The following is a 13,607-nucleotide window of genomic DNA, read 5'->3' as shown; positions in this document are numbered from 1 at the left end:
GTGGGGGGGGGGGGGGGGGGGGGGGTCGGAGCGAAGAGGGTGCGGGCGGGTGAATATGGACTCGCAACTCGCGCCAGCATGCAGGCTGCTGCTCCGCCACCCCCGCCTTGCTCTCATCCGAGGCAAGACAAAGGTGAAAGGGGCTGTGGTGTCTGTGATTTCTTTTGTTTCACCATGTATTCTCTAAGACCAACGGAATCGTTACAAAAAGGAAAACGGCGAAACCACGTGGCCCCATGACCCCATGGCCCCCCTTGCATCATACTTACTCCCTCTGCGTTTTTATTTTTCCCGCTGTGTGTTTCGTTCAATGAATCTGTCTTTCTGGCAGCCGCCGCAGAACTCCATGTGGAACACGTGGGGGCGACGTTTTTATTGAACATTACCGTGTGCTAGTGGAAGGCTATCCTCCGTACTTCTTTCTTTTCCTCCTCCTTTCTTTTCCTCCTCCTTTCTTCTGCCGCTTCTCTCTTTTTTTTATTTACTGGAGTAAAGCCTTTTAACGTGGCGGTGTGGTGTGTGCAAGCGTCACGGATTCTACCGGTGCGAAGCGTAGTTGAATACACACGCACACAGAGATAGATAAATATATATCTGTCGTTTATATCTATATATAAACAGTTAGAGTGGAGGCGAACAACAACAGCGGCGTGTAGCGTAGCGGTGGGGGTGATGGACAATCAGCAGAACGGCTCTGCTCCGAAGGCCACCAACAGCCATGCGGAGGAGGCGGGGGCCAGCACCACCACGCCTAACACCGCACAGCCGCCCGATGCGGTGCGTGAGGACGGTGACGCATCGCCCACCGACGAGGGCCCGGCAATGCCACCGGTCGTCATCGACCCCACGAAGGACTTGTGGCAGAATATTGCACTCAACACGAAGGAGAACCACGTTACACAGACAGAGGTACACATGTTGGTCGTCGGATCTCCGGGTGGTGGGAAGACAACCGTGCTGCAGCGCCTCTTCGCTGCGATCAACACCTCCAGCAATGCCCCTGGTAAAACGACCCTCAAGGTAAAACCTACAACCGCACTCGATTACACCTTCGCCCGGCGCAATGACCGCCACATCTCGCAGGTGGCGCACTTCTGGGAGCTGGCGCAGGGCATGGAGCTCTCACAACTCTGCGACGTGGTCATTACCCCCGAGAACGTACACACCATGATGTTGACAATTGTGGTCGACTGCGGCGACCCATCCACCATGTGGGAGACGACGGCGTACTGGCTGAAGCGCATCGATCGTCGCGTGATGGAGATTACACAAAAGATGCGTGCCAAGGGTTCGGCAACGCCTGACAAGCTCCAGGCCCGGGCCAAGCGCACAATTGGGGAGACGCACCCGGACCTCGGCCGGCTCCGTCTCTCTGGCGTGCCCACCATCGTCGTCTGCAACAAATTAGACGCCTTCGCAGGGGATATGACACAACTGAAGGCGATGGTCCGCTGCATGCGCTACATTGTGCACATGTACGGTGCGTATTTGGTTTTCACCAGCGAAAATGACACAACGAAGTTGCGGTCCTTGATGAGCCACATCATCTTCCTCGCACCATTAGACTCGAGACATATAGAGTTGGATCCCGAACGCGGCGCCGTTCTCGTCGTTCCGGATGCCGACACATTTGCTGACATTGGCGATCCAATGGTGCACGACATGGGTGACTTTCGCTCCACCGGCGACGTTGAGCTCGACCGCTGGAAGGCGCCCTTTGACGCCATGTTCCCCCCGAAAAGGTCGGAGGGCCGGATGCAAAACGACTCATTCCTCAAGAAACTGTACGACACCGGTGACGGCGGCTTCGGGGAGCCCACGATCGACGCCATGCGAAAGCAGAAGGACGAGGAGCTTGAGCAGCACAGAAAGGGTGCCCTTAAAGGAGAGAAGGTTGGCAAGGAGGAAAAGGGTAAAGCAAGGGAAAAGAAGGAGAAAGCCTGACACACGCCTACATCGACTTTTAAACAAGAAGAACAACAATGAAAGGATGTGAAAGGAGGTGCTTCTTTCTGGATTTTTCTTGCTTCTTTGCTGTCGCTTCAGTAGCTCAACTAAATGTGACGATGTAGATGCCTTTTCTTCTTGTGTTTACATATGCGTCTGTGGGGATGTGTTTGGCCCACTTCCAAGTGGGAATAGAGTCGAGTATTGGCAGCAAACGAAAAAAAGGCAAAGGACAGAGAGGTGCACACATGTATCGGCGTTAGGATGATCCGACGAGCGGAATTGTATGTTTGTTTGGTTCATTTATCATCGGACTGTTGGCTGTGTGCAATTACTCTGCAATGACCTTCAATGGTGGAGTGGCAGAGACGGGGCCTTTCACCTCACCACCTTACTCCCACTCTTTGCAATGCGTCTGTCTTTGTGCGGGCGCCTGGGTGGACGAGTGTTGTGTGCGGTGATCCTACTGTTTTTCTTTTCCTTTTCCCTCAGCTGCTCTGTGTGGGGGTTGTAACGTAGCGGAAAAAGGGAATGAGTAGCTTCCAGACAACGCGGCGCGCGTTACAGGATGTCAAAGGACGTTGAGGGGTGCAGCTCGCCGCTGCCATTGTCGCGGCGGGTGGTGTTCTTCACATCCCCAGCTCACTCGCTGCGGTCTCTAGCGCAGGCGCTGCAGGAGTGTTCCGAGCGGCTTCATCTCGGCCCGTACGGGCTGCTCGCCGCGACTGTGAATGTCCAAGGTGAGCTGCAGCTGTGGCGGCAACGGGCAGCAGACGTGCTGCAGAACACTCCCGAACTCGCTGCATGGCGGGTGCTGTGGCATGCTTTCTTCAACGGGGCGCCAGTAGCAGCAGCAACAGCAGAAAGTGATGCTTATGGAAGAAGACGTAACCAAATGTTTGACGGCCATGGCCGGCTGCTCGTCACGGGCGCGGCGTTGCTGCGTCACCTGCTGTCTCCTGAGGCGTGCTATCCCATCACTGGCACCTGGTCATCGCCCCGCAACCGGCTGCGGCTCGTGCGGGTGCTGCGCGAACTGACGACACCCGGTGGGCTGCGCAGTGTCCCCGTTGAGATGGACTTTGGTGGGGTAGAAGAGGCGGAGGACGACGTGATTGGGAGAATGACGCGCGTCTGCTTGCGAGAGGTGCGTCCTTGCTCTTATTGCGTTGGTTCGACGGTGACACGGCGGGTGCTGGAGGGGTGCATTCACGTTGTCATGAGCACGGAAGTCGAGGGTGACGTGTTGGCTACCCTTCGGCAAATACTTGTGCGTTTTTTGTGGGGCTCCGAGTATCCAAAGAGATGGGCCCCTACGCGCTCTGTTGCAGCGCGCGCGCGAAGTCTGCTGACGGACCCGGCATTGTGCATTGTGCCGTGTGTGGGTTGCTCAGTTCTGTCGTCGCGCGCACTGCCGTGCGGCACTATTGCATTGCCCACTGCGTCGGAGAGGCTGTCTGCTCACCAGGGCACGGCGACGCCACTCCTCGTGCTGGACGGCGGCCATGCTACAGAACGACGCGGTTGGGTGTTGCTGCTGCGCATCGACAACAGAGGCGGCTTGCTAGACTTTGAGCACTCCAAGGGGCGACACGACGCGGTAGGAGGCGGCGGCGGCGGCACCTGCGACGGGTGGTGCATGAGGAATGTGCAGCGCCCGTGGACGGCACCAGAGCAGGAGGAGGCGCAGTTGGAGGCGGCACGGCTGCTCTATGAGTGGGCGTGGGCGCATGATGTGGCTGTCATCGTCACCCCGTCGCACGCACCTCCTGTTATCAAGACGTACGGGCAGAGGTACAGGGCCGACAACACCAAAAGCACCACCCCCAGCAGCAGTGATGCCACTAAAAAAAATAGTCCCGTTTTTATGGTGGATGAGGTGGATGCGACGGTCTTTGATGCGCTGCTGCGCCGCCTGCAGTACTGGCACCATGAGAACCTGGGGGATGAAGAAAATGACGGTGAGACGCCAATGTGTCCCACCGCGGCGGAACTGCGACGTGGAAAGCTTGTGCTGCCGGAGCGCACCGAAGACGCTCTTATGCCGTTTCGTCGTCTCTTGCACGGCCCGTTATACACAGTTTTCCCACCGGCTACTCCTTCCAGCATCGCGACAGCGGGGACGGGCGGTATTGGGCAGCTGCTGCTGTTGGAACTTGACCAGAACAAGCCTAGCGGGGCTTTTAGGAGCTGTGCCCGTGGCTTGGAAGGAGCCGGCTCAATCCTTTTGGTGAGCCCGACTGCTACTCAGCTTCGCGTATACACGACATTGATTCTGAAGTGTGTGGCGAGTGTCCTAGCGGCTGTAGACGCATCGCCATGTGGGGACGCGACCCCCGAGCGCGGAATGGGTTTTGTGCGGGCTGGTGGTGCCTTTCCGATTGCCTTGGCGCGGCAGATGCGCCGCAGTGCCGAGGCATTAACGCGTACAACGCGAAGCGGGGATGATCCAGCTGTAGCTTCTGTTGTTGCTGGTGGCAGTAGAGTTGACGTGCCGGTCGTGGCAGCGGTGCTGCGGGTATTGTCGGAGGCACTGTTGGAGGTGCCGCGCCGCCTTGCCGCCCATGTCACTGCTCATCACCGCCCACTGAAACACGCATGGCTGCGTCTCGAGGGCTTCGAGGTGTGCCGGGACGATTCGCTGCCGCTGCGCTCACTCAACCCCACACGCGGCCCACCGCTACACGTCTGCATTCGAGAGGACCCCACGTACTACCATCCCTTCAGAAAGCCGCCTCTGTGCGAGGCGGCTATGGGTAGTGATGGTGCGCGACGTTACTTTTGCTGCAGCGACACGGATAGCAGCAGCAGCAGCAGCAGCAGCGGTAGCGGATCTGACGAAGAGGAGGTATGTTTCAGGCAAGAAGCGGCGAAATCACTTGGTCTGAGTTTCGTTGAGCCGATTGCGACGACAACGAGTGCACTCCGCAGTTCTGTAAGGCTTCTGCATTTGATCTTGACGAGTGAGGCGACCACAAGCGAGGTTGTAGACATGTGGGAAGCCAGTTCTGTGCGTCGTGCATCATCTTGATTATTCGTTACGCCGCAATCCCTATTATTGTATTTATGTGAATGCGATGCGGACTCTCTGTACATTTCCTCTTGCTGTCCATTTTTTTCCCCTTTTCTTCTTCTCACTCACGTTATCTTTCATGTCTCGTGCTGCTGCTGCTGTTGTTGCTTTTGCCGCAGGTGTAGGGTTAGTGTGTGTGTGTGTGTGTGTGTGTGCGGTTGCGCCGCCTCGCCGCCCCCCAGCTGGCTTCGAGTACGACATCGCGAGTGGCTGTGTGTTGGTGTGTGGGTCTCCCTTCTGCTGGGGTGGGGCGATACCAGCGTAGGAACAAGGGAACAGGAGGAGCGGGGGAGAGGAAACAACAACAACGAGGACGGGTCAGAAGAGACAGCACAGCAAGAAACCATAACAACGAAAAGAAAAGCACACAGACGACAAAAACAAACAAAGGAACAAACAAAGAAAGAACGGACAAGATACACAAAACAAACAAACAAAACTAACAAGGGCAAAACACATCGCCAGCGCTTCTGCGTGGACGGTGAAAGTTCTTCTTTTTTTGTTTTCTCCCTTCGGCGAGGTAATCGGGGCGGTGAATTGAGCGGCATTGCGCATGGAGGGCTACGAGACCTTAGGCGTGCTCGGCGAGGGGACGTACGGCGTAGTCGTCAAGGCGCGCCACCGCGCCACCGGCCGGCTCGTGGCGATCAAGAAGTACAAACAGGCGGAGGACGACGACCACGTGCGCAAGACGTCCCTCCGAGAGGTGCGCGTGTTGAAGCAGCTTCGCCACCCCAACGTCATCTCATTGCTCGATGTGTTCCGCCGCGACGGCAAACTCTACCTGGTCTTTGAGTACGTGGAGCACACTATTCTGCAGCTGATTGAGGAGAAACGCCACGGTCTCTCCGCGGATGAGGTGCGCCGCTACACATACCAGCTTCTCAACGGGGTGGATTACTGCCACGCGCACAATATTATCCACCGTGATGTGAAACCAGAAAACGTTCTAGTGTCAAAGAATGGTTTGCTGAAGCTGTGTGACTTTGGTTTTGCACGGCAGCTCACTTCTAGAGGAAAATACACAGACTACGTTGCCACACGCTGGTATCGAGCACCAGAGTTGCTAGTTGGCGACGTGGCCTACGGCAAGGCTGTCGATATATGGGCCATTGGCTGTATCTTCTCTGAACTTTCAGACGGGCAGCCACTTTTTCCGGGAGACTCCGATTTAGATCAACTTTCCCTTATACTGCGTACCTGTGGTCCTGTGCCGGATCGCATGGTGAATATTTTCGAACATAACTCGTTGTACCGCCGTGTTATGTTTCCTTCGGTTCCAGTTGAGCAAGCGCTGCGCCAGCGCTTTCACAAATGCCCGAAGAATTGGTTGGATTTTTTGACGTCATGTCTGCGCACAGAGCCCGCTGAGCGGCCGTCGTGCGCGGCGCTGATGAGCATGCCATATTTTACGGAGAACAACTTCCGTGCAGAGTATGAGGCCGAACTGCGCGGACTCTTTCAGCAGTATCAATCAGCCACAGTGGATCCTTCCACCTCCACCACCCTCACCCCCACATCTCTGCAGCATAAGTTACATATGGGTGTGACGGAGCAGGAAGAGGGCGCTGACCTTGTGCTGCCGCTTCTAGGGCCACTGCCACCACCACCACCACTACCACCGCCTCAGGGAGGTTTAGAGTCTGCCGATGAGAGCATGTCTATGGCAATTAAGGATGCTTCGGTAAAGGGCGCTGGTACTGGTTTGGCCGGTGGCAATGTCATTGTTTCTGATGCTGGTGGTGCTTGTAGTAGTGGCTCACCCTTCCAACAATTGGGTGCTCTCTGGAGCCACTACTTGGGCTCGAATATGAGTGGTGGCCCTAACAGCAATGGTGAACTTCCAAGCATTGGTAGCCGCCAGCCGCAGTCGCAGTCCCAGTCGCAGTCCCAGTTGCATTTGCATCAGGGCGTGCCGACGCCGCTGCGCAACAGCATGAAAGGTGCGGCAAAGACAGAAAACAAAGGTATCCACGATGTATATGTGTCTCCGCTGCAGTCGATGAAGGTTACTGGTAACCACACAATGGGCACAGTAAATCCTTCCTCTCCCACCAATCCGCGAGGTCCGAAGGCGTCAGGTGTCTCCCCAAGCACATCAACGCATGGACGAAGTAATCGAAAGAGGCAAAGTGTGGGTAGCAGCAAAAATGATCAGATGGGAGGATGGAAGTCGGAATCATTGAAGAGATCACTTAAGCTTAACTACTCCATGTTTCCTACGTTACCGAGTGGTTGCAGCTCGCCTGCACCTGCGCCATTTACGACGACTGGCATTGTTGTTCTCAACGCACCTTCGGTTGTACGGGATGGCACCACCACTGTTCCAAAAGTAATGCATAACACTCACACGAATACTGTGCCAAATACAAGCACTACTACATCCAACAAAACGACGACGAACGCCGGCGTTGGAAACGGTGCTGCCAACAGCAATAACAACAATGTGGTCAAGCAGAAAAAGAAGCAGTCAAGACGTACACCGGTGCCAGGAGGCATGACGGAAAGTTCCCCGGGGGCATCAGGCAACACGGGTTCATATCATAGTGTGACTGGACACAAATGCTCCCTCCACGATGTTCCATCCAAGAGATAAGGTGAGACAGGCTGCTGCATGTTCGACAAAAAAAACAGATGTTCGTACTGAACGTTCAATTTAGAAAGGTGGAAGATGTGATATAGCGGAGTGAGTCTTGAAGAGGCAAACCGCTATACAGATTGCACCTTATATGGTGCTGAAGTCTAAGTACGAGCGAGGGTTTCGCCCATACTCCTTACTAGTCAGTGGCTGCCATTCCAGGGACGAAGTGAAGTGGTGCGGGGGATTATGCAACTGAAACAAAACAAAAGCAGAGGAGAGCTAGAGCCGGCTGCCCGATGATGTATCGATGATGTTTGTCGCTGCGCGCGTGTTGGTGTTGGTGTTGATGTTGATGTTTTTACTTGTTTTCTTTTTCTTTTTTTCTTCGTCTTGGCATGTTTTGTGTGACCCTGTGTGTGTGCGTGTATGCGCGGGCGGGCGCTATTCTGTGTATCTGGTGGGCGGGGTGTCACGCGAAGAGCTCTTTGCTTCATCGGCTTGCCCGTGGCACTTCGCCTCTCTCCCTCCCCCCCTGCCACGTCGCTTGCGGCTCCCCCTACGGTGCGTGCATGTTTTTCTTTCTTTTTTTTTTTTTGCCCCCCAACCCCCCTCCCCGGAGACCACACTCGTCTGCTTGTGCAACAGGTGGTGCTCCTGAACGCCGGAACAAACAGACAGACAAAAAGGAAAGGAAGGAGGGGAGGAAGGAAGCGGCAGGCGGGCGGAACTGGAATGTGTGCTTTTTCGTTTTTTTTTCTTTTTCTCTTACTTCTTTGCGTCACCCTGACGTTGGCTCCATTACTACACGTCTGCTGCGTCTGCACACAAGCACACACTTGTCCGTCATGTCTCGCAGTCGCCCCATCCACAGTCGTTTGCCTCATCGTGCCTCTGCCGCTGTCTCCTCTCTGTCTCTGTCTCTGTCTCCTTCGTGCTCTCTTCTTTTTTTTTTTGTGTGTTGCCTTGTTGTTTCCTCGGCTGCTCCTGTTGCCCGCCGGTGGAAGCGCTTTCAGAGAGAATACAAGCACCCGTCAGCAAGGTCCATTATTTTTGGTTTATCAGTTCCTTCAGGAGCCGCCACAAACAAGGGAGAAACACACAGACACACACATACATCATGCGCATAGTCATCTCACCGAACGACGATGCCGTGGCGGACTACGTTGCCAAGTACATCATTACGCAGATCAAAAACTTCGGGCCGTCGAAGGAGCGGCCGTTTGTGCTGGGCCTCCCCACCGGCGGCTCGCCGCTGAAGACGTACCAGCGCCTCATCCAGGCGTACCGCGAGGGCCGCGTCAGCTTTCGCAACGTGGTGACGTTTAACATGGACGAGTACGTTGGACTTCCCCGTGAACACCCGCAGAGCTACTACTACTTCATGAAGACAAACTTCTTCGACTTTGTGGACATTCCGGAGGAGAACCGTAACCTGCTGGACGGCACCGTCCCCGATCTCCTCGAGGAGTGCCGCCGCTACGAGGACAAGATCCGGCTGCTGGGCGGCATCCACCTCTTCCTTGCCGGCGTCGGCACCGACGGCCACTTGGCATTCAACGAACCTGGCAGCAGCCTCGATAGCGTCACACGTGTGAAGTCCCTCAATGAGGAGACTATTGCCTCCAACGCGCGCTTCTTCGACAACGACATGCGCAAGGTTCCAACGATGGCGCTCACTGTCGGCATCAAGACGGTGATGCAGGCACGTAACGTTGTGGTGATCGCAACGGGCGCAAACAAGGCTGTGGCTGTGGCGCATTGCGTCGAGGGCAGCATCACGCACGCCCACCCCGTCACCGCGCTGCAGCTGCACCCGTACGCCGTCCTTTGCCTTGACGAGGATGCGACGCTGGAGCTCAAGGTAAAGACAGTCAAGTACTTCAGGGGGCTGCTTAAGCGCGAGGACGATCTCCGCAAGCGACAGGAGCACGCCAAGGCGACAATGGCGAAGATGTAGGGGGGCGGCGACAGGTACGTAGGTGATATGTATACATATACATATATGTATATATATCTGTTTGTGTGTTTGTGCGCGCGAGCGCAATCGGAGATGAAGTGGCGCAAAGAGAGACCGCAGGAAAAAAAATAGAACTCAGAGGGGCGGAAGAGGGGTCTGGCATGGGGGGGAGGGGATGTGGCGGGAGTTGACACCAAGCAGAAAAGAAAAGAAATGGGGAAGGCATGCCCCCCCCCCCTGCATAATGTGCGAAAAGAAAGGATAACGGGTCGGGGGTAAAGACAAAAGGAAAAAAAAAACAACAACAAAAGGACATCACTCCATCAAAATCCACACCCAACGACACAATGACAGGCGGTGTGAACTGCAACGAGGGCGGATGAAAATCCTCCCCTCAACACACACCCACACCCACACATAACGAAGCTTTATTTTACATCACACATCCAGCGAGAGATTTGTTTACAACCCAGCTGGGCCTGCGCCTGGTCTGACGGCTGTTGCCATCACAGTTCTTGCTATTGCTTCTTATTGCGATTCCTGTGTCCCGCAAGCAAGAAGAGGTCATAGGGACGGAGTATGCAGGGGGAGGGGAGTGGAGGACGCACAGATGCCTTCGTCGACGGCATCCTCGCTAATCCTCAGCAGCAGCAACAGCAGCACTTCCCACGCGAAGCTTCACTCCTTGTCACAACAAAGGATAATACCGAAGTTGCGTCAGTCACATCATCCAAGATAGAGCACCGCCAGTGGAGCTCAACGAATTTGGGTCGACTCCGCCGCAACGATGATGATGAGGCATGCAACGTTCTGAATGCAGACACTTCTTCGCGCTACTCTAAAGAGATGCTCCAGGCGTTATTTGGGTACGCTCTCATATTCATCAACTTCACCTTTATTGTGGCGTCAATGCTCCTGATTATGTCCGGCATCGTCGCACGCGGAAATGCGGCAGTGCGACTTTGTGCGCCCTGCGGCCAAATCACGCTGGCAGCCCTTGTCTTTGGCATCATTCTCTGGCTTTTTACTATTTTTGGGTTCATGTGGATACGCCAGCGGCAAATGATGTTCCTTCTGGTGTATGTTGGCTTTTTGGTGATGCTCTTTATCGCTCTTCTCGTGCTCATCATTGCGGCGGCTGTGTACGACAAGGACGCCCGCGTATCCGTGATGGACCCGAGTAGCTTTTTTGACGCATGGGAGCGTGGCGTCAATGACACTTATACGGGCAATAAGTACGATATTTGCTCTTTGCAGGAACGCTTTAATTGCTCTGGTTTCCGAGACGGGTGCTGTCTGCCTGGGGAGTGCTACAACGCAAGTGACCCGCCGCAGTGGGTGAGCCGTGTCTGCCCGAAGTGCCCGCCGCCGTACCCGCCCATGACGCCGGTAGTCTGCACCGATGTTGTGTACTCGACTGTGCTCAAGAACTTGAGTGGGTTCTTGGTGATTAGCTGTTTTTCAATGGTGCTGGTGGTCGCCGGCATTCTATTCGCATTCCTTTCAAGGCGTGCGAACCGATTGATGATGGAGGGTGTAACGTGACTGCATGATTTCGTTGCGGCTGTGGGCGAATGCTTGAATAGGGTGGATTGTACGTGTGCGAATTGCAGTATTTGGGGAGACTGTTGGCGTATTGCCTCTGATGTCTCTGTTTTCTTTTCATCTCCCCCTCTCTCAGTTAGTCACTCGCCCACCCATGGGGCTTGGTATCTTTGTCTGCGTGTAGGTGTGTCTCTGTGTGACTGTGTGTGTGTGTGTGTGAGTGCCTTCCGTCGCACTTCTCCTTTCTTTCGTTTTTGTCTGTCGTTCACATGTGCCTCGCTTTCTTCTTGTTTCTTTTTTTGTTTGTTTTCTTGCTCGTTTCTTTGCGCCGTTCACCTCCGCGCCACAAGAGTTCATTCATCAAGCCTCATAAGAGATGCAGACGAAGCAAAAGGCGGCGCTAGGCATCAACGGCACCCGCACAAACGGCCTGGCGGTACGGCGCGAGAACGTGACAGCCGCAGTTGCTGTGGCTAACATTGTCAAGTCATCGCTCGGCCCCATCGGTCTCGACAAGATGCTGGTCGACGACATTGGCGATGTCTGCGTCACCAACGACGGCGCAACTATCCTGAAGAGCCTAGACGTCGAGCACCCCGCCGCCCGCCTCCTCGTTGACCTCGCGCAGTTGCAGGACAAGGAGATCGGCGACGGCACGACGTCTGTCGTTATCCTCGCCTCTGAGCTGCTGAAGCGGGCACAGGACCTCATCGTGCATGGCATCCACGCCACGAGCATCATTGCCGGCTACAAGCTTGCGCTGCGTGAGGCCGTGCGGTACCTGAAGGACAGCCTCAGCATGTCGGTGGACTCGCTGGGCAAGGAAGTCCTCCTCAATGTGGCCCGCACGTCGATGAGCAGCAAGATCCTCAACACTGACTCTGAACACTTCGCCAAAATTGTGGTGGATGCGATCCTGTCGGTCAAGACTGTGAACGACTTGGGCGATGTTGTGTACCCACGCAAGGCGGTGAGCATTCTCCTGCAGCACGGCAAGAGCTCCCGAGAATCGAAGCTGATGCAGGGATTCGCGCTCGGCCTCTCGCGTGCCGCGCAGGGGATGCCGACGTCGGTGCAGAACGCTCGCATCGCCCTCATTGACTTTGACCTGCGTGCGGTGAAGATGAAGCTAGGCATCAACATCACCATCAACGACCCGACCAAGGCGGAGGCGATCCGCCAGCGCGAGCTCGACATCACGATGGAGCGCATCAAGAAGATGATCGCGGCTGGTGCCAACGTGATCCTCACCTCGTGGGGCATCGAGGACAGCATGATGAAGTACATGGTCGACGAGGGCGTCCTCGGCGTGCGCCGCGTGAAGAAGGACGACATGCGCCGCATCGCCAAGGTGACGGGGGCGCAGGTGGTGCACTCGCTCTCTGACCTTGAGGGGGAGGAGGTGTTTGACCCCAAGTGGCTCGGCAAGGCGGAGCACGTGTACGAGGAGCGTTTCGGCGAGGATGACGCGATCATCATCTCTGGCACCAGCAACGCGGTGTGCGCCAGCATTATGTGCCGCGGCGCCAACTACCTGGTGCTCGAGGAGATGGAGCGCGCACTCAACGACGCCCTGTGGGCTGTTGCACGCACGCTAGAGGCCAACTACGTCGTTGCCGGTGGCGGCGCGGTGGAGGTGGCGCTCTCTGTGTATCTCGAGAACTTTGCCCACACACTCGGCTCCCGCGAACAGCTCGCGATTGGCGCTTTTGCCGAGTCGCTGCTCGTCATTCCAAAGACTTTGCTGCTCAACGCTGCGATGGACGCGACCGATCTGGTGGCGCGCCTGCGTGTTGAGCACAGCGAGCAGCAACAGCAGCAGGCGGCAGGGAAGGGTGCCAGCACTGCACGTTTCTGCGGCCTCGACCTCATTGAGGGGACACTGCGCAATAACATGGAGGCTGGGGTGCTGGAGCCGCAGCCGAGTAAGGTGAAGTCGCTGCAGTTTGCCACGGAGGCTGCCATCACAATTCTCCGCATCGACGACTGCGTGCGCCTCAACCCCGAGGAGGAGGAGGGCCGCAATTAGACGTGCGAAGTTTCAGTGAGGAGAGCTGTAGGACGGACGAGCAAGTGAGCGAGGGAGAGGCGAATGGAGTTTGTGTGACTGTGTGTGTGTGTGTGTGTAAGGGACGCGTGAGCGTGATGGAGTAACCTTAATGCCGCAGGACGTAGAATGCGCAACCTGCGGAACACAACGAATACAAGAAGAAAACCGAAACCCCCAAAAAAAAAATAGAGAGATTGAAAGAAGAGAGGAAGAAGAAAAAGAAAAAAAAATGAGAAGAAATATTTAAAAAAAAAGCGAGAAGGTACGGAAAAAAAAAAAGAACGAGATGAGTGGAGTGTGAGGTGAAGAGGTGACATGTATCCTTGCTTTGGTGAGACAAAGTGTTCAGAATGAAGGAGAGACTTGTCATATTCCGTCTTTCTTCTACCACCATTTAAGACAAACGGAAGGAATAGTGTGCACGCACCTTTCCATGTGTGTGTGTGTGTGTGTG

The 13,607-nt window shown here is 55.5% G+C and overlaps 6 protein-coding genes across 6 annotated transcripts; all 6 read left to right on the top strand.

Annotated features, from left to right (window-relative positions):
- Positions 1 to 672: 672 nt before the first annotated feature.
- DQ04_03501060 (putative dynein light intermediate chain) lies at positions 673 to 1,944 on the top strand (the record flags this gene model as incomplete). The annotated part of the gene is made up of 1 exon (XM_009312878.1): positions 673 to 1,944. One exon carries the CDS (start codon positions 673 to 675, stop codon positions 1,942 to 1,944), a length of 1,272 nt encoding a protein of 423 aa, XP_009311153.1.
- Positions 1,945 to 2,515: 571 nt separating this feature from the next.
- On the top strand, positions 2,516 to 4,978 carry DQ04_03501050 (hypothetical protein; the record flags this gene model as incomplete). The annotated part of the gene is made up of 1 exon (XM_009312877.1): positions 2,516 to 4,978. The coding sequence occupies one exon, from the start codon at positions 2,516 to 2,518 to the stop codon at positions 4,976 to 4,978; it is 2,463 nt and encodes an 820-aa protein (XP_009311152.1).
- Positions 4,979 to 5,573: 595 nt separating this feature from the next.
- DQ04_03501040 (mitogen-activated protein kinase) lies at positions 5,574 to 7,616 on the top strand (the record flags this gene model as incomplete). The annotated part of the gene is made up of 1 exon (XM_009312876.1): positions 5,574 to 7,616. One exon carries the CDS (start codon positions 5,574 to 5,576, stop codon positions 7,614 to 7,616), a length of 2,043 nt encoding a protein of 680 aa, XP_009311151.1.
- A 1,102-nt stretch (positions 7,617 to 8,718) lies between these two features.
- Positions 8,719 to 9,558, top strand: DQ04_03501030 (glucosamine-6-phosphate isomerase; the record flags this gene model as incomplete). The annotated part of the gene is made up of 1 exon (XM_009312875.1): positions 8,719 to 9,558. The coding sequence occupies one exon, from the start codon at positions 8,719 to 8,721 to the stop codon at positions 9,556 to 9,558; it is 840 nt and encodes a 279-aa protein (XP_009311150.1).
- Positions 9,559 to 10,137: 579 nt separating this feature from the next.
- DQ04_03501020 (hypothetical protein) lies at positions 10,138 to 11,103 on the top strand (the record flags this gene model as incomplete). Its single annotated transcript, XM_009312874.1, has 1 exon — positions 10,138 to 11,103. One exon carries the CDS (start codon positions 10,138 to 10,140, stop codon positions 11,101 to 11,103), a length of 966 nt encoding a protein of 321 aa, XP_009311149.1.
- A 376-nt stretch (positions 11,104 to 11,479) lies between these two features.
- Positions 11,480 to 13,132, top strand: DQ04_03501010 (putative chaperonin alpha subunit; the record flags this gene model as incomplete). The annotated part of the gene is made up of 1 exon (XM_009312873.1): positions 11,480 to 13,132. The coding sequence occupies one exon, from the start codon at positions 11,480 to 11,482 to the stop codon at positions 13,130 to 13,132; it is 1,653 nt and encodes a 550-aa protein (XP_009311148.1).
- Positions 13,133 to 13,607: the final 475 nt, after the last annotated feature.

The sequence above is a fragment of the Trypanosoma grayi genome (assembly GCF_000691245.1).
Source record: "Trypanosoma grayi strain ANR4 Tgr_350_V1, whole genome shotgun sequence".
Classification (NCBI taxonomy): Eukaryota; Euglenozoa; class Kinetoplastea; order Trypanosomatida; family Trypanosomatidae; genus Trypanosoma; species Trypanosoma grayi.
Note: the sequence above shows the minus strand (reverse complement) of the source record. Positions and strands in the feature narration are given on the sequence as shown.